The 21,834-nt window shown below is 52.8% G+C and overlaps 7 protein-coding genes across 7 annotated transcripts; 3 read left to right on the top strand and 4 right to left on the bottom strand.

Annotated features, from left to right (window-relative positions):
* Window positions 1-1,429: 1,429 nt before the first annotated feature.
* J4E87_007561 (uncharacterized protein) lies at window positions 1,430-2,685 on the top strand (the record flags this gene model as incomplete). Its single annotated transcript, XM_049379155.1, has 2 exons — window positions 1,430-2,332; window positions 2,608-2,685. 2 exons carry the CDS (start codon window positions 1,430-1,432, stop codon window positions 2,683-2,685), a joined length of 981 nt encoding a protein of 326 aa, XP_049231066.1.
* A 6,232-nt stretch (window positions 2,686-8,917) lies between these two features.
* J4E87_007560 (uncharacterized protein) lies at window positions 8,918-10,294 on the bottom strand (the record flags this gene model as incomplete). The annotated part of the gene is made up of 1 exon (XM_049379154.1): window positions 8,918-10,294. One exon carries the CDS (start codon window positions 10,292-10,294, stop codon window positions 8,918-8,920), a length of 1,377 nt encoding a protein of 458 aa, XP_049231065.1.
* Window positions 10,295-11,280: 986 nt separating this feature from the next.
* Window positions 11,281-12,246, bottom strand: J4E87_007559 (uncharacterized protein; the record flags this gene model as incomplete). Its single annotated transcript, XM_049379153.1, has 1 exon — window positions 11,281-12,246. The coding sequence occupies one exon, from the start codon at window positions 12,244-12,246 to the stop codon at window positions 11,281-11,283; it is 966 nt and encodes a 321-aa protein (XP_049231064.1).
* A 1,006-nt stretch (window positions 12,247-13,252) lies between these two features.
* On the top strand, window positions 13,253-16,786 carry J4E87_007558 (uncharacterized protein; the record flags this gene model as incomplete). Its single annotated transcript, XM_049379152.1, has 2 exons — window positions 13,253-14,122; window positions 15,008-16,786. 2 exons carry the CDS (start codon window positions 13,253-13,255, stop codon window positions 16,784-16,786), a joined length of 2,649 nt encoding a protein of 882 aa, XP_049231063.1.
* A 669-nt stretch (window positions 16,787-17,455) lies between these two features.
* Window positions 17,456-18,384, top strand: J4E87_007557 (uncharacterized protein; the record flags this gene model as incomplete). Its single annotated transcript, XM_049379151.1, has 3 exons — window positions 17,456-17,516; window positions 17,580-17,707; window positions 17,794-18,384. The coding sequence occupies 3 exons, from the start codon at window positions 17,456-17,458 to the stop codon at window positions 18,382-18,384; spliced, it is 780 nt and encodes a 259-aa protein (XP_049231062.1).
* Window positions 18,385-18,516: 132 nt separating this feature from the next.
* On the bottom strand, window positions 18,517-19,407 carry J4E87_007556 (uncharacterized protein; the record flags this gene model as incomplete). The annotated part of the gene is made up of 1 exon (XM_049379150.1): window positions 18,517-19,407. One exon carries the CDS (start codon window positions 19,405-19,407, stop codon window positions 18,517-18,519), a length of 891 nt encoding a protein of 296 aa, XP_049231061.1.
* Window positions 19,408-19,881: 474 nt separating this feature from the next.
* Window positions 19,882-21,114, bottom strand: J4E87_007555 (uncharacterized protein; the record flags this gene model as incomplete). The annotated part of the gene is made up of 2 exons (XM_049379149.1): window positions 19,882-20,610; window positions 20,671-21,114. The coding sequence occupies 2 exons, from the start codon at window positions 21,112-21,114 to the stop codon at window positions 19,882-19,884; spliced, it is 1,173 nt and encodes a 390-aa protein (XP_049231060.1).
* Between the last annotated feature and the right edge of the window lie 720 nt (window positions 21,115-21,834).

Below are 21,834 nucleotides of genomic sequence, written 5' to 3'. Positions count from 1 at the left end.
TCGAGGTTGACATCACTGACTCTGCACGCATGACTGCCGGGTGACTGCCGTCGCAATGAGATACCTAGGTACGTAGGAATCAACATGTAGAGCGAGCTCGGTGTAAAGGACAGGATGGAACAACGTGCTCAAGTAGCCGCACGGTGCAAGAGGAATATTTAAACATGCTACTACTACTACTGCGTCTATTCCAGGCCGTTATATTTAAACATGCACCACAGGGCTTGTGCAGGCGTGGCAGGCTACCTGCCTGGGTAGGTAGTGATGGCGGGAGCACGTGCTTACATAATACGCAATGCTGGAAGTCTCAATCCCTAGCTTTCGCTGTTACTGCTTCCTGAAGCTTTGCTGAAGCGTTGATGGCGGCCTTTCGCGAAAGCGGATTCTTGATGTTACTGCTTCGGGAAGGTTTGCGGAACCATCGATGGCTGCGTTTCGTGAGAGCGACCCGTCGCGATGCCTAGGCCTTAGCCCTCGGCGACCAGACACCCGTGCAAGTAGACGCTAGACACGACCCCGCGGGATGTGTCTTCCAATCCACGCACACGTGCAGTTGTTACCGGAGCTGCAGGTGTGCCAGCATTTTCCAGTAAATATCATGTGACCTCAGGAGATTGAGCCTTTCCCGGCCCGAGTACGGGGCAGCGCATGTAGCTACGCACCTGGGCATCCAGTCAACGCATGGTGCCATGGTACGTAACCTTGGAACGTACCCAAATCAGCGCCTCCAACCAACTGCCGCCTAGCCTCTTGCTTTCGTCAAATTCCGCCTGGGTGCATTTGGCATTTTCCCGGGACTGATCCACACTGCGCTCAGTGGTCTTGTCTACCTAGGTAGTATTCATGGATAGCCCCAAATATGTCACGTGATGCTTCGTGAAGCTGAACTTTGGAAGCCTAATGGGAGGGTTATAAGCAGCATCGTTCGCATGCTTCTTGCCGTCCATCCATCTCCAATCCCCAGAAGCCTGAGACGTGAGCTACGAACCATCGGATCTCCTCGAAACAATACCTAGGTACTCATAGCTCTACAATGCTGCTCGTTCGCCTTCCCCGCGAGCTGCGCGACATAATATATGACTACTATACCATTGAAGATGGTGGGTATCACTTCGACTCTGAATCCGGAAAACTACGCACCGAGTCCGGCGATCAGATTGAACTGTCTCTCATGTACTCATGCAAGAGCATCGCTTCCGAGATGCGAGATCTACACCTTCTCAACAACACGATACACTTTACGACATCTAGCTTGACCACTGAGCGATGCAGCGCAAGAGCCAGACATTATGGTCACTTACTTGATGATCTCCATATGATCAAATATCTCGTGTTGCCTTGCGCCCGGCAATTCATTGACGACAACATAGCTCGTACAATATCGGAGCAATTCCCACGAAGCAAGGCCTTGGTACGACACCTCTCAAACATGGATAGAGATCTATTCGAAGGTAACGAGCAACTGAAAGAGCCAGGCGTATGGGGACAAGCTCCATCCTTCCATCGGGACGCTATCGCTGAGCTGCTTCGACTCGTGGCCCGGGATCCCAGATTCGGTGAAATGAGTCGTCAAGTGCTCGAAGACCATCGCTTCCAGTTTTCGCCAGGCCAAGATGCGCTGAGTCTTTATTCTTTACACCCAAAGCCATGGGAGTTCCTCAGCGAGCACAAGATCAAGTCCATGGAGAAGCTTTTACCATCCGAACTACACAACCCCTTCCGCGAGCATGCCCGTGATCGCACCAGATATTACGTCTCCGCCGCTTCACAAGCTTCAATGTTCCTACTGCAGCTACCTCAACATCTCCGGATCAGCATCCGATCAATCGCCCTCCACGATACGCATGCGAGCGTTTCTCACCCGGAGTGCCATGCGCGAGCATTGATACGCTTTGCGATCGAAAACCCAAAGCTCAAGATTGTTCACCGTGCAGATCTTTGGGGTGCGGTCCTGACTTCGTTGCAATCCGTGCGCTATGAAGAATACCGTTCTGGCCTGCGTCGAGGGTTGGGGCTGATGCGCACTATGAAAGCGGTAGACGTTACCAGAACTGTCGGTCTTTGGATGATGGAGGCTTTGGCCTTGAAGTCGGCAGGCATGCCCCCGGAATCGTTTACTCTTATATTCGAAGGCGAAGCACATCTGATGCAGCCAATTTTCGATATCGTCATCGAGGATGCGGCGTGGCAAGAGGCGCTGCAGAACTGGCCAGGCCGACATGTCATTCCTTCACCCCCGGATCATTCTGGGACTGGGTACATGCGCTATCCTTGCTATTTCTTCGAAGCTTTTCCCGATCTCATGCGAGATGTTCTTGCTGGGACTGGAGGAGTACGTTTTAACAATTGCAGTAGTCGGTATTGGGACACCGATAAGCTCATCCAAGCGAACTCCGAATGTCTAGTGATGGCCGACTGGTATGTCAAGTGGTTTCGGATGCGACTTCATGATATAGTTCCACCCTTGCCGTATACCTGGGACATATTACTATCGGATCACGTTCAGAGGCGGGAGGTTGCCGCGACTTCGGTTAGGGTACTAATGTGAACGCGGGAAAACCTGGGGAGACATATCTGTCGGTTTTGTAAAGTCACAACAGATCACAGCTGGGCAAGTGGGCTATCGATATGGGAGGGAAATATGTAGCTAGCACAGCACAATGGTACTATGACACTGCCGTCTGATCTTTTTTCGCCCACTTCGCCATTTTTGTCCATATTCATGCGACGTGGGGAGCCCGAGATCACCGCGCTGTGGCAGGGATGGATATGCACAATTCGCTACGAAAGCTAGAGGATTCCTGTCCGCAAGGGCATATCGTATCGACCGTGTTAATGATCTATTACAACTGGATGACGCTACATCGTGTAGCCCCGCTTCAGGGTTTCGAAGGTCTCGTAGGGTCGCGGCGATTGGATGTATGCGTGTCGTGTATTGGGTCTGTTCACGCCATTTTGCGCGCCGGGATGTATCGTGTAGCTTCATATCTCGAGTGGTAAAGGTGCCCATCTGTACCGTTGTGTTACTGGCGGCTCGTACGTGGCAAACTACTCTCAATGAATACGCATGCTAAGATTGGGAGACTCTCCAGGAGTTTGGTAATCACATGGCGATAGTGGGTCAAGGGTGCCCAGGTGATCTTAATTTCGTAATCCCGGTAGCGACGAGGTGGTGGAGTGCAAAACGTAGCTAGCAATATCATCTTAGTAGCCCCGCACACTACCTAGGTACCGCATCACCCATGCTGATCGCAGTCGGCCCATAATAACCTCCCTTGCTCCCGAAGCCCTTTGGTGTGAACCACAATCGCCAGTCAGCAAATTTTACCCACTGGGAAGCTCAAATTGATAGCCGGACAAGCACAATCTCTTCAGCGATGGGAAAACCGACATGCGATGCATGCTTGACGTGCCGCCATCGGCTACCACATTGCCGTCGGTCCAGCACCATCGATATCGTCTTCAGGATGTCTACATGGGGCGTACCAAACGATACAAGCGGCGCTGAGGCGGAGATCAAGAACTCACAATTCATATGGGTATGTCTCATGCTCCGAGTAGTTGGCGACTCGACTCACGTAACGATAGGATGCTTCGACACGCCAATCACGGGTTTTTCAACATTTCTTGGATATCTTTACAGAGAAACGCAAGGAAAGCTTCGCATTCTTCTCAAATACGAATGACGTCAAGATTGCGAGGGTTGTGCGTCCACATGCGACGAAGCGACGAAGCAAGGCGGAGCCTTTCATACTCACCGACGTGGACGAACTTGGAGAACGCATATGTCATCCGCTTAACGTCCGTTACTCTTCTCGCCAACAATACGCCGGCTTGGAAGTTCGCATGTTATGGGAGAAGTGTCGGCACTGGAAACCCATCGGGCAATGGCTGGATGAGCGATACGGTGGTGTTAGTCGCAAAAGGGCATGTATGTGCCTTTACTGGAAGTTCACCGGGAAGACCTTCGAGCTGATGCAGCTACCAAAAGAGCTGCGTGACCAGATCTTTGATCACTTGATAGGTCCAGTGATCTGGCCGCGCGTCAAGTCCGAACCTATATCGCATCGTCGACCATTTACGACTCCACGCTTCCAGGGCCGTCAACTCAACCGCCAGAGAACTGATCAGCCCCGCGGCTTGACCGGCAATGGTTCATCATCATCGGATTTAGGAACGGCTGAGACGTGGAAAAAGGCAGACGTGTCTGTTGATGAAGATGATCTAGCCGAACAAGATTCTCCAGTGGCCAGATGGATCAAAACATTTGGCATCAACAATCCGGCGGGGCCGCGCGCGAGTGCGACTATAGAACCCCTGAGCAGCCTACCAGGTCTGACGCCTGAAGAAGAACACTGCGTTAGGAGACTGTTGTCGGTCAGTCGAGCGATGTGTGGAATGCTAGAGGATGCGATTGCACGATCGCCGACAGCAATGTTCAGCAGCATATCTGGCCTTGCCGATGTCATTTGTCAGCCACAAGCGATGCCATCTCAGACCTTGAGTCTCGTTTCACTCCGTCGGGTGACGCTGGCAATGCCCATCGTTAGCCACTTTCGCCTCCTTGGATACGAAAATACTGGGAGGAATGGCATCTCCGGAAAACGCGAATCAAAGACAAAGTATTTGAAGTGTCTAGCAAACAACCCACAGTTGGAAAGCCTAGAGTTCATCTTCTACATCCCCGGATTGAGGCTACCTTCCGGCCCCGAATTAAGGCTACCTTCCGAGGACAGGTATGATACCAGGTTTCCCGGGCTCACGGTTGAACAACGCAATAGGATCGGCCGTACCTGCCAGAAGATTCTGATAGACTGGTTTTTCACATTACTCTATGTAGGTATCTTGGAGATCTACGGGACGCCCAAGAAGGTACCAAGAGTGAAATTTTGGGGACATGTCAAGAACAGTACCCGAGGCAAATGGGAGACCATGTGGGAGGACCTCGAATACGGTGAACAGCATGACTTTAGCGGCGACCTTGCGGGGATAAGGGCAGTTCTTGATGCGCGATTGTGGGTAATTCGTTTCCCATTGTGAGGCTTCCGCTGACTTCCAGATAGCCCACCTCGCTGTTTTTGTTTCGGACCTTGCGACCTCGATAAATCACGATCATCATGCTGCAGAAGTATCGTATGTCACCATTTCGAATACCAAGGCTAGCGGACTTCTGTCTTTGCAGTCAGGTGACATCGAGGGTATCAGTATTGTACTACAAGTGGATGGTCCCACGTCGTGTGTCTGATACTCTGGGGACCGGGAGCCGCTCAACGTTGCTCCATGTAGCTTGTTTGTTCTGCTCTTCGGCAGCCGTAGCTAGCTCTGTCGCAGTCTTGCTATATATGCGACTTCTAAGGCTTCGTAGGGTTGCGGTGATCGGATGTACGCGTGTCGTGTATTGTGGTCGTTCACGCCATGTTGCGCGCCGGGTATTGTGTAGCTTCATATCTCGCGTGATAAAGATTATGATCCCTACTATTATGTTACTGCCGGTTAGCTGTTAGTAAAGATTGTGCGGTCGACAAACGCGCTGCGACTCTGTCTCCCTCTACCTCCCTCTGTCAGATAAGCCTACGCCGGACCCGTACTGCGCATCGTTCCAGAGGGCGAACCACCTTGTCACCCAGGTTATTCTCTACGCAGAGACGACATCCAGCATCCGTGAGCTTCGTTCAGTGTGCGACGCGATCCCGTATTACGGTATGTGCCCGGAGTCCCCAGTGAAACTTGTCGTTCTGACTTGTGTTGAGTGATTTGGCGGTCCCTGATGACGGTGCTTGTTGTCGACTATTGCGAATCCGCATAAAGCGATCGTTTGCAAGGTCGAAGACTACGACGCTGGCTACAGTAGTTACCATCATCAGTGACCACCTGGGCACGAGGGTTACGCTTGCGTATGGTGTAGACGACGTCGGTAGCAATGCCCGGAGGCGCGAGAGTGAGGAAACGAGAAGATACGAGTCGAAGCAACGGGAGATCGCATGCGAGTTCTGGTCGTGGTGATGTCTAGCTAAGTACACGACAGCGATGTCGCACGGCGCCAGGCACTGAGGCTCATTACTGAAGATGCCGGCGGCTTCGGATATCGGCGCATCGATTCACCGAACCTCCGACTCTGCGATACCTTTCCGAGGTCGTCTCTCCGGCCCACTCCTACACTATACCATCTCATTATGCCCAAATCTAGCATCACGCTGACATATTTGTTTTGTGATTAACCTCCACGAACTGGAAATAGCTAACAGTGGCATTTCTTAGTGTTGTATTTCATTCTACAAGGAAAGCCATGCGTGTACCTAGGTATTGACGGTGAATTTCGGCCTCTTACAACATCAGTCAGATCGCTCTTAGCCGATACTATCCTGAAAACCCTATCAATATTCTCTGATATTGGACGCGTGTATTCTTGACTCTCATTTTGCCAGTAGCGCATCTATTGACAAGCATGCGACTATTGTCTCCATCGAACCAAACCCTCCCTTATATTTCTGCGCATCCGCCGTCCTCACCGAAGAGGCCTGAGATGTCCAGAGATTCTTGGAAAGGGTCTTCTTTTTTCTGTCTCAGATCGGGCGCGTCGACATAGTAAGACGCCTGAAGACGCCTGAATCCAGCTTTTGCATCATATATACGCACGCAAATGCTTCTATCGCGGAATGTGTCGAAGACAGGATCGCGGCGCTTATGGAACCATGAGGCAAGCCGACCATGTCTTGGAACACATTCAAGCGCAAGAACCCGCAACGCATTGAAGTGGCTCAGAACGAGGGAGAGTTTGTGGAGCCACACGATGGCCATACCATCAGGGCAGATGATAGTCAAACTCTCGATCGTTGAGGGCAATAGGAGTCGAAGATCACCTCCAGGATGCGGTTTGCTCCGAAAGTTTCTGTCTATAAGAAATTCCTGTGGCACCTCAAGGTTTCGCAGGTTCCCGAAGCCAGAGAGAGTAGTAACGGGTCTCATACTCGAAAGGTACCTTGCTAATGTTTCCCAGTCGCAATAGACTAGGCGGATATCTATGCGCAGGCTCTCAATTTCTGTCGAAGCGGCCGCCAGGTGCGAGACCAGGGTCTGGAAATATCGCCTAGCTCCACAGTAGTAACCTCCTCCAAAAGTGAGACGAAAGTCGACATGCTTCAGTGTATGTCGTCGACCGTTAAGGCTTCCATCGATGTGAAGCGATCGTATGATATGTGGGGTGACGAAGTGAACTGATGACGGCTCTAGTTCGCAGCAATCGAGCTGGATAGTTAGATCTTCAATGCCGTTCTTCGAAGCTATCGGTGTGGTGACATGGTTCAACCAGCCTGACCCTAGATCGCGGACACCGTTGCTCATGAGATCTAGTTTCAACGCCCTCAGGTTTGGGAGGTAGAAGAATCGGAGGAGATTGAAATGTGTAAAGGGAATGCAGAGGTGTGTCAAATGCTGGAGCCCGCCTCGTAAACCACACAGTTCAGTCCGGGTGAATCGATCGTGTCTGATTCCATATAACACCCGAATAAGGTCGTAACGGAAAGAGAATCGTGATCCGTTGATGGGGTCTGTGACACGGATTGAAAGCCTTTCAAGCGTCGGTAGCAGGTGTAATATGATCGCTGCGAAAGCCGACCGCTGCCCGCGCGCGAGATTAATAGTGAGATGTCCCGCTACCTCGACCGGGACGGCCATCTGCATGATCTGTGCGGCGCAATTCCCCACAAGCTTTGGTTCATCTTGTATCTTATCTTCTTCGGCAGCACAGAGATCGCCGTTCCGTGTATCCCAAAGACATTCAAATATCTTGACATGCCGTGTAAGATCATCGTGTGTAAGCAGTGTTCGCACAAAGGTATGAAACTTCTTTGGATTGATATACAAAGCCACTCCAGTGTAAAGAGCGCTCGTAGCAACTTTTTTCCATCTGCGGGAGACTAGGCAGAGTCGGGCGAGCGTTTGAGATTGGCCCTTGAGATGCTCGGTTATCTGGAGCAGAAGTTCATTGGGAAGGTCGTTGAGGAGCGCCATGATGTTGACTGTTGTAGCAATTATCGACAGTGCACTTAAGCCTCAGTTGAGAGTTTTGGTCGGTGATGGTCGCGCCAGGTTGAGGTTCAGCTGTAGTGGGAGTCGGAGTAGCGCAGAAGGTATAGTGTAGAAGCTTAGAAAAGCATTAGCTGACGGGGCCAACGTCTGTGCATCATACACACTAGGGCACTGAGGTAACACAAAGTCTAGCAAAGAGCTTACACACACTTTGCCACGCCGCTAGGCAGGCGTTGGAGAAGCCTCAGTTGCATTGGTCATCGAGTGATTCAATCTTTTTCAGCTTGAACTGAGACAATTGTTTCCCCGGCCCATGTCAGTACTCGAGTTCCTCGACATTCCCTTGACGTTGTCAAGATCATAGATACGAAAAGCCTCGCCGTCTCCCGTCGACAGGGGCAACTCCACCGTTAGAAGGCGCCCTCTGGCCTCTGCTCGGCCAGATAGTCGAAGCATGTGCTTTGCGTGCAAGAAACGGCAAGGATGGAACGAGGATGTTTCTTGAGTAGGTCTGGCACGAATGTTGTTGGCAGGACCAAGCCGCGTGGAAGCAGACACCAACGTCATGCCTCGGTATATATGAGCAAGAGCGCTAAACTTCCATCCAGCAAATAAGAATAGGGGCTTAGACGGGGAAGTTACGATGTGGAGCTAGCTATCATCATTATGTACATGGCATATTAGTGATAAAGGCACTGGTTTGGACGTCTCGACCCTTAACTGACCCAGGAGCATTCGCTGTGGTTTTGGTTGGCATATCTATAGATTGCAAGACAATGTATACTTCAAGGCTCACCATAACGCCTGCCGTTCGTTTCCCATAGGCTCCAGTCCATCACTCTTGCCACGTCGAAGCTGCAGCCACGACCATAGCCTCGCTGTCGGTCCACTAATACTGTATATCCTTGCGTTCCGCCAGGCTCATATGTTGGAACTTCCTCAGATCCGGCAGCTTGACCTTAGTGCGTTCCGAGACGGCCTTGCGCAACACCTTGTACACGCGCCTAGTCCCTGGCCACTGCGATATATGCGGGATTGTTGCGCCGGCCTTGATGAGGACGTCTGCGACGCCGTCATCGTTCCGATTCATGGCGACGTCAAGGGGGGTGATAGTGTCTTTGTGAAGTGTCGGAATGTTCGAACGTACGGCGAGGTCCACACTAGCGCCTGCCTGAATGCAGCCCTGTACAGCGGCGACGCGCCCGGATCGAACAGCGATGAAGATGGGAGCGTTCAACACTGTTCCCTTGTCCACATCTTCAACGCGCTTGAGGGCTTCCTGGACATCTTCAGAGCTGCCTCTGGCACAGATGGTGAGCATTGTCTCGCGCAAGACCCGTGTCCTGCCCTCAGGGTGGAAATCCAAGACGGCCCTTAGGTTGTGCAAATACTTGGTTGTGCGGTCGTGGACGGCGTTGTGAACCCAATTATTGTAGTCGTGCCTCGCGGGGGAGCAAAGGCTCTTCCTGTGGAAGTCGAGTAGAGTCTGAGCAGTTGTACCGCTGTCGCTAGCCAGTATATTGTTAATGATTCCTTGTATGCAAAACATTCCGGTGTAGTTCGTAAGAATCGTTCGCTCCAACAATGGCCGTGTTTCCAGATGACGGAGAATAACTTTAATCGACTCCATGTCACCTAGGATCCGAGCGATGTCAAAAGGCAGTTCACGGAAGAGTCGATCCTTCTCCGCGCCACTGACTTCTGGGAGAACACCAGCAAGAACATCATGCGCTCCGACCATGAGAGATGTGCAAAGCCTATCTTGGACGGATAGCTCGGTACTGTCCTGGGTTTGAGTGACGAAAAGGCACGAGGGACCGCAATCGCACCACAGGGCATGACTCAAACCGTACTCGTTAACGATCTTGCGCAAGCTAACGTAGAATTTGTCGATTATGTCTGCGCGTTGCTTCTCATCTTTGATGTCAAGCTCTTGCAGAATGTAGCTCGTCATGCGCTGCAGTCGTGCGCGGAAGCCTTCGTTGATGTTCCCCGGTATTCGCTTGACTTGCATGATGTATCGGGGCAGACTCTTAAGGACAAGGCGCTCAAAGTAGTAGTTGTTGTAGTATACCGCTTTTGGCTGCTGGGAGAAAACGTTGCGCTCGATCTCTGCAGCAAAGGTACGGCAAACATATCGCAGCCTCCAGACACCTTCAATCTGGCGGCCTTTGGCAGAACGGTTGACGCCGCCCACCGCGCTGCTGACTAGTTCGTGGGTGATCATCTGGAAGATCTCAACCGGAAGATCAAGAAGGTTGGCCATTATGGCTGTCGTAAGAGGAGGAGCTGGTCAGACGGCTTGTCGACACCGTTTGCAGAGTGTCCAGGGGTTGACGCTTAGATGATGGTACTGAGTCGGCGATAGAGATTGGAGTCGCTGCTTCGAAAGCGAATTCGGACAAGATCAACGGCGGGCGACTGGATTTGTTTGAGCAGGAGCGATGCGTGAGTGTGTAGCCTGCCCAGGTGGACCAGCGGACACTAGCGCGTAAACACGGGACCCAGGTAAAGTTAACAGCAAGTGAAAGACCAAAGAAATTACGTTGCATGCGAAGGTAATGTGAGACATTACAAACGCTTCGCTGAGCTCGCATGTCTCTCATGATCTGTCTTGTCCACCCGAGCGAGAAGTATCGTGTTTCATCCAATGACACATGGATGTTCATCGCATTGCATGTGTATCTCGCTGTTGCCTACCTCTGACCTCTTCGGGGCTCTCGAGACATGCACGATGCGTGAGACTGATGTGCGATGAACATGTTGCGTCGCTGTTGCCCTTTCCAAGTGCATAGGCCATGGCCGCCCGACAATCATCGGCGTGTGTAGCCGACGGGAAACAAGCGCCCGCCATAGTAATTCACACATTCAATTGATGGATAATATGCAGCAGGGCGATGGACAGAGATGCAAAGTGATGAGATGAGTGTCGGTGGTGCGAGCGAGAGCGAGGCGCGTTGCGTCACTTCGGTGACTTTTGCAGATGACGTAATGAAAGAGCAGGTGCACATCACTTATGCTGGGCAACTTCAACACACAAGATGTCCATTTCCTCGGCATCAACTTCATGAATATACACTTGTCGTCTACAAAGCCAAAACTTTGTTCTTTAGATACACATCTTCACCATTCCCAAGAGAATCCAGGATGAAAGCCGTAGACCATATCAGCAAATGTCTTCCGCGCGAGGCCGCCCATCCCACCAACCACTAAAGCCACCCCAGTTTCCGATCCTCTGAGAATGGCATCTCATCAGTTACCAGTACCAGGATAAACCCTCTTGCCAGCCACCTTATCAGCCCACTTCACCTCGAGCAGAGTAAAGTTCTTCTTCCCCTGACTGACCTTCTTCCGGTACGACACGCCAGCCGCCGCCCACCGCGCAGCCTCATCTGCCTCGCGTTGCTTTTTACGTGCCTTCTCCTCCTTCTTCCAAGCTTCGTGCTGCGCATTATGAGCAGCATACTGCTGCCGTCCAGCCTCTCGCTTCTGGTACTCAGCATTACGAGCATCGGTCTCCGTGATGTTGGTGAGAAAGCGGTCGATGGTTTCGGAGAGACGGGGGTTGGTCGTAAGGTATTTCTGCTTGAATCCTTCGGGGTCGGGGAAAGTTACATCGTCGAGCTTCTTTGCCATGGTGTACGCCATCTGCTTGAACAGCTTGTTTCCGGTTGGATTGTTGGCGGCGGTGATGATGTTGATGACGTCTGTGGGAGGGACTTTGGTGTTGATACGGCTAAAGAAGTGGTTGAAGATGCCTTGGGTGAAGGAGCCGATACCCAGTGCATCTGCGGCGCAGCAAAGATGTAGGTCTTTGAAGGTGTCTTCAACATCCTTCATGGGTTGTCCTTTAAAGTCTCTCACCACATACTTCTGGAACTGGAATACCTTCGGCGCGGTTGGTAGTGCTAGTACCAGAGAGACAAGGTAGTTTAAAGCTTTGATATCGATGCCCTCTGGAACTACAATTTTGCCATCGACAACCAGTTCGTGCTTCTCCGATACAGCCTCGAAGAGGGCGATTGGTAACTCAGTGACATTGTTTCCGGACTTTATGACGTTGCCGAGGTGGTCCACAAACTGGACTTTGTCGCTCATTACCAGGTTTTGGCGTTGAATAGGTCCGAGGGTACGCAAGTGCTCGAGACCACCGGGGACCTTCTGATCGTTGAGAGAATCGCTTGAAGCAGGCGTGGGGGCTACCATGTTGTCAGACATCTTGATATGAGCCGTCGCGTGGCTCTGTAGCCGTCAGAATTGGTCGCGAAACAGAACGGTTATTGGACCTTACACACAAGTGGTGTTCTGGGTGTATTGTAGAAGGTTATCGTAGTTGGATTCTATGACGGGTATTCTCAACTGTAGACCTAAAGACTGAGGTATAAGATACTTTCGTAGATAAAGAGGTACAAGAGTAGGGTGGCGGGAGAATCTATACAGAGAAGGGAGACACTAAGTGGTCTTGGCAGTGAATGACGGTGACAGCCGACCTCGCCCAATTGATCACACTTCTGCCTAGTATAGCTCGCCAAGATGTCTCTTACTGCGTCTTCAGCGAATCATGATCATGGGATACGTCAGGAGACTCGTGCGAATGGTAGGTTGAAAGTAAAGGAAAGGCCAATACTCAGAGTTCAGTTGGTCAGATGAGCCTATGTACGGTGTGGACTGTTTGCATTACATCCTGCTGTACTTGCTAAACGTCTTGTTATACATCAAGCTTTTCCGCACGTCAATTCAGCGTGAGAGCGTTGCTTGTCGAGTACGCGAGTGAGTGTCTCGACCTCCTCGGCCCTCGCAGTGACTAGAGAAACATGCCAGTCATATCTTTCTGGCTCTATGGAGCTGTCTTACATGTTCGCGAAAGTCCTTGATGAGGTTCTTCAGTTCGAGAATGCGCTTAGACGGGTGACAAGCACCAGTCAAGGAGTCATAATGAGGGCTGCACCACCCGATGTGCAGGCAAAGATCAAACTTCTACTCGCGAGTACCAACCGTGATTGTAAGGATGTTTGCTGGCCCCAAAACAACCACCAACAGTAGAGACGATGTGACAAATAGCCCTCCACCATGCAAAAGGAGGCGCTTGTTGGAAGTCACCATCCAGCCGTCTGAGAACGTCAGCCCATGCGCTCTTTCGGAAATGCATCGAGCCATCGAGACTGAAGACTTCATCAGTAGTTATCCTGCCACCGCTAAGTCGTCGCTCGAGAGTGGAATAAGTATGCTAGAAGAGTTGAATATGCAAGTGCAGGAGTCCAATATCGCGCAAGCCCGGAAGAGGAGATTCATCCTAGAGTCTAGGGGCTACATCGACATCATCAAGCCTGGAGAAGACGTTGTGCCCATCACCGCTACCCAGTACGAACAGCGCATCCAGCAATCCACACCGAGCTGGGACAACAGCCTCATCGTCTGCACCTCCACAGAAGCACGCGACCTACTCCAGCGCTTCACCCTCCAAGTCCCCCTCCTCGTCCCCTTAGAACTAAACAACAGCCCGGAACCACGCACCCTCTACTCCGCCCAACACTACGAAGCCGTCCTAAAATTCCGCAAACACGCCTCAACCGAACCCTACATGGACATCCAAGACCTCACATCCAAAAACATAACCCGCCGGCTCACCATCTCCACCGCCCTAAAACGCATGTCCGACCCTACCGTCCTCCCCATAAACCTGCTCGACATCCGGCCCGTACGTCAGAACGTATTACCCTGGGAGCTCAACAATCTCACCGACTACAGCATCCTATCCGAAGCGACGGAATACGGTGGCATGTCCAACCACTCGGACCCGAACCTCAGCGATCTCTCTAGTAAAACTGGGTTCGCTCTCTGGGGCAAACGAGGCGTATGGTCTTTCCCTCACGTTGACGAACATGGCCTCTACACCGGTGTATTGTGTGAGACTGGCTCGAAATTGTGGTTTACGTGGTCGCTTTCCGACTCTGAACGCGAGGAATGGGCTGTAGCACGACAAGCAGGTATCCAGTATGCACCAAACAAACCCGGTTTTCCTATTTACCTCAAGAAAGGGGATTTGTTACTTATGCCACCGGGGACAGTTCATGCGCCACTGTCGCTGGAGGATGTGATTATGCATGGGTTTCATGTGTGGTGTAGCAAGACGATGGTGGAGACGGCGAGGAGTGCATTGTTGGATTTGAGGTTTCCGATGTGTACGAATGAGGAGCCGAGGAGGGAGTTGAGGGCGAAGTTGATGCATTTGGTGAGAGCGAGTAAGGCGAGGCTGGGACCTTATACGTGGGGGGATCATGGGGAGTTTGCGGAGTTGGTGGGAAGAATTTTGGTGGTGTTGGAGGGGTTGGAGAGGAAGGAGCGACTGTCGTGACGGGATTTTGAATGGGGTGCTAGCGCGTACGAGTTGGAAGTCATCAATGCCTAGTTCTGCCGCAAGACTGACCGCCTGCTATGAGATAGGCTACGTTTTCTCCAGCGTCGTCAATGTGATGCTTGCAGTTGAGGTTTATGGTAGCCGCACAGACCACCCACCCATGCTCGCGGGACCGACGAGGCAATCTGGGGCAAGCGAGGAATGCATTGTGTTGTGCGGCATGCCTCTCAGCGCCGACTATTGGCAGAGCGGAGCGGAAGCCAGCAGCGGGACAACGGGGGAAGTGCATGGCGAGATGGCGTGCGCTATCAGGTGCCGTGACGCTCACCAAGCAGAGCTGTCTTTGGTTTTTCGGGGCAATGGCTCAGGCTTAAGAGTTTGACATGTCGCGTCACTTTCGCCGAGGACACGCCTTTGCTCTTGAGACATCGTGCATCCGACGTCGTGCATTGCATGCGACAGCTCATCCATCGCTCCGTCCCGCCATGCCCGCTGCGCCGCCTGCTTGGTCATAATGCCGCCCGCCAACTCGCCTGTAAGCACCCGCCGTTCAGATGTTGCCGTCCACATGCTGTCACATAGCCGTGGTCTAAGTGCATGACTGACGTAGCCGCTCAATAGGACGACGCGGAACCCACCTTCATCTCGGCCCTGCGCGAGCTCGAGAGCCCCGTAAACGACGACGTGCTCAACCTCGCCGCCACGCTGGGCACCCCGACGGACGAACAAGGCATCCCCAGCGACGACGACATCGAACGCGCCCACGTCGACTATCTCCGCGCAGCACGTGAGCGCGACCAGGCGCGGTTGGACCGGTCCCAGGAGCGATTGCGCCTGCTGGAAAGGCAGCGAGACGAGCTGGAGCAGCGGGACCGCCTGCGCCGCGTGATGAGTCGCCTCAGCCGCCTCAGCGACAACAACTATGGCGACCGCGTGCCCAGTCAGAACAGCCTGTATGACTGGTCGCCGGCGACAGAGGCCCCGGGCGCGCCCGAGAGCTCACTGAGGTCGACGGCCATCCTCCAGTCGGCAGGCGTGCGCCGCCATCCACGCTTCTCAGCGCGCACCAGGGAAGCCGCCACCAGCAGCGAAGCACCGCCACGCCACGCTTCACACCGCAGCCTCAGAGACATGCTTGCCGCCCGATCCAGCCTCTTCCCCGAGACCGTCCAGCGAGAACGCCGCCAGATGTCTTCGCACCGAGACGCCGAGGCCCGCACGTCGCCCATGCTGGAGCAGACCGTCAAGTACCTGTCGCGCATACGCCACTCGCGCGACGACGACGAGAGCTGGGAGCGGGCGCGAGACGCCGGTTTCCTGACCAAGGACTTCTTCTTACAGCACGCAGACTTCGTCGCAAACACCCTCGCCATACCGCCGCCCACCGAGACATCATGGCTGGCACCGGGCGCGATACTCTCGGGCTGTCAGCATGCAACGACAATGCCCGCTGCCGCGACTACCACATACAGCCGGCACACGGGACTCCCACCGCCCATCCGACCGTGGATATGGAATCCCAGCGAAGTCTCCACGAGCCGGAACTCGCAGCCCGACGCACAACCGCACCAAGACCGATGGCCCGTCAAGGTCACCATACACGACGTGGACTGGGAGCAGATGTCTCTCTCCGCAACCATGGAAGCGTATAACGTACCTTCCCACCCGCATCCGCACACCATGTTTTCCCCCAGCAATGCCACGCCGTCCGTCACGCGCACCTCCTCCATTACGACCTACCTCGAAGGCGAAATCCTCGACTTCAACAACTACACCCTCCTCACCGAATCCTTTAAATCGAATGCCGCAAACGACGCAACATATTGGCGCAAACTGCCCCCATTCCAGAAGATGAGCGACGAAGACGTGGTCAGGGCATTAACAAGCAAGAAGTGGCTCACCGAAGTCCTGGGCCAGAACTGGATACTCATGCGCTGGAAAGAGCGATGTTTTGTAAAGAGCCTGAACCGCAGCACCCCTGACCCTGTTCAGCCCCCACCCTCCACCACGATACCCTCCTCCTTCTCCGCCGACCCTCCACCGTCCAATCCCTGGGCCTCGACAGGTTCCTCCAACTACGCACCCGCCGCTCCTACCTCCACGCATACTTCGCAACTCCAGCCCTCGCCCTACCGCATAGTTCGCAACGCGCAAACTGGCCGTGCCGAAGTCGAAATCACACCACAGCCGCTCTTCAACTCCGTCACGAACGACGCCGAACAAGCGACATTCGACGACTCAGGCTGCGGGCTTACCATCAGCGGGTTCTACTACGTGGCGCTTGACCGGAGAAGCGGGATGCTAGAAGGGTTGTATTATGATCCGCAGAGCAGTCCGTATCAGTGTCTGAAGTTGGAGAGTGTCAACGGTGGACTGAGAACGGCGTGGAGTTTCAGATGATAGACTGGAGAATGGGTCAAGAAGAGCGGAGGAAGAATTGCATGGAACGGAGTTTTGGAATTGGACTTTTGGACTGCATCGCCCATTGAGGCTCTCCCGGATTGGATTGGGACTAGGTTTTACTTTGACTACATGTTGTACTCTGTCTAGTATCATAGATGGATATGGAATACTATCGCCTCATACTTGCAGCTCTGATTTGCATACAGGCCGTGGATAACCCGAAGTATCCGCAGCCAATGTTCCGCGGTATGTACACTGTTGTGAGGCTACTCACAATTCTAGACGCCCTACACGCCTAACCGTGTACGCGAGGTATGGTAGTCGCGCAGTGTAAACGCCATCCACCAATGATTACTCACACGATTACGGCCCCGCTTCCGCATCCAGCAAGTCCTGCCGGGTGCCGTCATCCTCCAGACCCTTTGGACGTGTACAATGGCCCGCCTGATGAGCGTCGCACGTCTGTGCATGTATGTATGGTGAAGGAGTCACGAATTGGGAGTCACAGAAAGCTTGGAGGAAAAGGTACAAAGCTTGATTGAACCTCGCATATTGTTGCACTCCAGTTCAGCTTGAGACCTCAGCATCAATCTCTCTCTCTCTTGCCAATCTTTCCTTGCGGTCAGAACGAAGTCACTTCAAAGATTCAGCAACAGACATCACACAATGGCATCGCCAGAATACCCCAAAACCGCCGTCAACAAACTCGGTCGATTGGCGAATCGAGGTACGTTCATCTCCTTCGCACTCTTGCGTACTTGAAATCGCGTACTCACACCAATAAACCCAGGCACATACGACTATGCAACAATCCACAGCCTAGTAAATGCCTGTCCAATTCTCCACGTCTCCTTCGTCGACCCAGAACACCCTTTCCCCGTCGTCCTGCCAATGCTGGGATGTACAGGAAACTACGAGGTACGTCACTTCCTTCCCTCCCACCATCCTACATCCCACAACAGCAAAAGCATGAAAAACATCAATATACTAACCCAAGAACCCAGGACCAGTCCGCAGACCCCTCCTCCACCGCCCAATCCCTCTACATCCACGGCTACGTCTCCGGCCGCATCTTCAAGTCCTCAAAAGAAACCTCCACCCCCGGTCTCCCCATCACCATCGCCGCCAGTTTCCTCGACGGCCTCGTCCTCTCCCTAACCCCCTTCCACAACTCCTGCAACTACCGCTCCGCCATCGTCTACGGCTACGCTGAACTCGTCGAAGACGCCGATGAAGCGCTGTACGCCATGAAAGCTATTACTGATAATATGTTGCCGCAGCGCTGGGAGAAGAGTAGGGTGCCCCCGAGTAGTGCGGAGTTGAAGAGTACGAGTATACTTAGGGTTAGGATTGAGAGTGCGAGTGCGAAGATTAGGACGGGGGGGCCGAGTGAGGATAGGAATGATCTCAAGGATAAGGAGTTGGTGAAGAAGACGTGGACGGGTGTTGTGCCGTATTGGGGGACGTGGGGGGAGCCGGTGCCTGGAGAGGAGAATGGGTGTGAGGAGGTCGAGGGGTATATTGAGAGTTGGAGGATGAGGGAGACGGGGAAGGCGAGGGGGTATGCTTTTGAGGCTATTGGGAAGGGGAAATAGGAGTTGAACAAGGGGGAGGTGAGGATGTGTGGATGCCGGTCGCGGGCGATTTCTTACGTCGGTCTCGTTAGGGTAAATCTCATATGGACGACTTATATAGTGTTCTTACTTTTTAGTAGCTTAAAAATTGCCTCATACATGTGATCTCCTAGCAGGCCCATGATACTCATCCCACTCAACCCCCGCCTCATCTGTCTTCCCAACCACCTTCCGCCCCCAATCCCACTCTCCATACCCAGCTGCCACCATTCTGGCTGAAAAGCGCTCATGTCTCTCATACATCTTCCTTCTTTGAGAAAGGGTCCCGTATTTCTCATTCGCCCTCTTGACCGAATTTTCAAGGACAGGATTTAACTGGATCTGGAAGACTTCAACGTTGGAGGCCGTTTCGTTCCAAACGCGTGTAGCGAGGCCGGCTATCATGATGCGGAAGAGGCGGGAGAAACGCGGTGTCGTTGTCGCATATGAAGTGATGGCTTCGATAGTCGCCCACGAGGGTTGGCATGTTTTTAAGAGGTCTTCGCACTCTTTGTATAGGTTGTCGACATACTTGTCCATCCCGAGCGCCGCCGCAGCGGCGCACATACTCAGGGTTGCGGTTAATGGTAGGCTAAGTGGGAGAGGCAGGGGTTCGCTGGAGTTTGAGATGACGTCCTCGAAGTAATTGACGAGTTGAAATACCGCATCCTTGTCAATAGCTGCGGGTAGCATGACCGTATCATCTACAAGCATTTCGCTGGCTGTTGTTGAAGTCGCGCGGAATAGTGGTTTCGAGATTGTTGTAATGAGCTCAGCATCGATGAAGACTTTGATACGGTTATCCTCGGACTCGAGTTTCTTGCGGTCTGTGAAGGGCCAGTCTCTGATGTCGATGTCTTTAGCAGTGATCGGGTCGGGGGACTGAGCGGTGTCTCCGGCGGCCTTCTGGTTCTTTGTGGTCTTTGCGTCGGGAAAGATCATGTCCCAGATCTCGTCGTTTATGCGAACGTTGGGGCTGGCGGAACGTAACAGTGAAGAAGACATCGTTGATTGTGCCTTTCCTTTGAGTAGATCCGAATATCGATCTAGAGGGGCTATTAAAATGAGAAATTGGGCTTAGTGGGTGCTTAAAGTCCGCATCGAAGCATACCTGGGTATTCGTTCTAGGCTAGAGCTAAGATGGCGAACAGAACGGTGCATGAAGAGGTACAAACGGATCGCGACTAGCAGAAGGAAGCGAAGGCTGCAACTCCGTTCCTTGGCACACACAAAAGTGAATGAATGCAGATGCAATCCACGTCTAGATTCGGCGACCGGACTTTAATGACGAGGGTGGAAGAGGGAAGCTACAGGCTGACTTTTCTCCTCAGTCTCTATAACAGGAAAGCGTTTGAAGCCTTCGCGCTCCGGCTTTGTAATGTGTGCCTTATCCCGTTCACCTTCCGTAGCCTCCACGGGTTAACGTATGCAATCTTTTGCCGGCGAACACCACGTCGCCTGCTCCAACGGAAGGACCAGTCACTTCTCTTCTACCGCCCCTTGGTGCGGCGGAATCGGCTTCAGCCCCTTGACATGATCCAAAACGCCCATGTTATTCGCGAATCGATTATCCTCCGGTCCCATAATCGCCGTATTCCTTGGATTGAGAAACTGATGCGGGAACCCCATCTCGAAGCCATAAGCCGCGTCAATTTGCTGGATCTCCTCTGGCGTAAGACTCAAACCAAGAGCCTGGATATTACCCTCGAGATGCGAAATCTTGCGACCGCCGACGATGGGGAAGACGTAAGGTGACTTGTGCATAACGTATGCGAGAGCGACGGAAGTGATGAGCGGGGTTGGAGACTTTGCTTTTGCAATATCCTCGAGCACATTGCTCACTTTCTCTTCGTTTCCGATGACCATCATCTCCATCTTCCTGCCGCCATCTTCGGGTTTTTCTCTTTGCGCCCTTGTCTTGAAGCTTCCTCCGCCGATGGCGCCCCACGGTGCAAGAGCCATGCCTTCGTCTAGTGCCATGGGGATGATTTCGCGCTCGAAAGAACGATCGGCGGCGGACCAGCGACCTTGATAGATTGAGAATTGGCGGAGACCGTGTTGGCGGGCGTAGCAGTTTGCCTTTACGACAATCCAGGCTGGGGTATCGGAGATGCCTAGGTAGAGTACTCGACGGGAGGAGACGAGGTCGTTGAGGGCGTTCATTAGCTCTGGTATGGAGGCCGTTGAGTCCCAAAGGTGGACGTAGTACTATGAGGCAGTCAATCACGACAGTCGTAGCGGAATGCAGAGCCCGCAGAGGGAACTCACGACATCGACATAGCTAGTCCTGAGCGCCTTCAGCGAACGCTCAATACTTGTATGCATGTTCTTCGCGCTGTTACCTCCATAATTACTCTTGCACCTCGCACCGCCTTCCTTTTCTCTCTCGGTAATCTGCATACCAGTGAATTTGGTCGCAAGCACCATCTCATCTCTGACTCCTCGCTCTTCCATCCACTCACCAATCCACTCTTCGCTCTCACCGAACTGGTAGTTGACGGCGGTGTCAATGAAATTGCCGCCTTGCTCGTAGAAGTAATCCAGCATCGCAAAGGCCGTTTCCTTGGTGCATTCTCCGAGAGTGGCCTTCCATGCTTCACCGAAGTTCATGCCACCGAGGCAAAGAGGCGAGACCCGGACGGCTGCCGTGGGACTGAGGATACGATGTCTGCCTAGAAGAGACACGGGTGCTGCTGGATTGATGAATGACATTGTCGCAGTGTAAGAATAAGCCGGAAGTTTAATTCACAAGAGCTACGCAAGGGTGAGATAGGTTTTGATCCTGTTTTTAATGTTTGGCACACAATATTTAATACACCAACTCTTCTTATATGGCTGCCAGCTTCTGCAGCAGCGGCCTCATAGTCGTTCCGTCGCATGCCTTATCGCCGCGAGTGCCATACCGGAGCAATTAGCTTTATACACGCAACATAGCAAGGCGCAACGCATACCATACAAGTAGGTGCGACCGAAACAATACTTGCTAATACCCAATGGCGTTGCAATCAAGCAACGGGCGAGAAACTCGTATGGTCTGACATGCGCCACCAAAGCCGGTAATTCCGCAATATCCGAAGTGTCAGACCGAAGTGAACTACGCCCGCAACAAAGACCCTTCAGTAGCTGAGCAACTACTTTCTACATTGACCGCGTCGTGATTGATGTTGTGAACTCTGCATCTGGACCCCTAAATCGCATCGCCATTTTAGTTGACCGCTAGTGCACCCAAATCGTCATGGCCGCAGTTCCCCAGAATGCTGACATCATGGCTCCACCACATCATGCGCGCGCATCGCGCAGTCGCCGCGTCCATCGGAGATGTGGTACCTGCATCTCAGGGTCATCAGCACGATGTCGTCGCCATTGATGCAGAGATTTGCGGTGCACGGGCAGACCGACAAGTTGCAAATGCGCATTGCAATCCATCTTTCC

This window comes from Alternaria ethzedia, assembly GCF_023757985.1.
Source record: "Alternaria ethzedia strain BMP 0044 chromosome Unknown scaffold_21, whole genome shotgun sequence".
Classification (NCBI taxonomy): domain Eukaryota; kingdom Fungi; phylum Ascomycota; class Dothideomycetes; order Pleosporales; family Pleosporaceae; genus Alternaria; species Alternaria ethzedia.
The sequence above is the reverse complement of the archived record's forward strand: the minus strand, read 5'-3'. Positions and strand labels throughout refer to the sequence as shown.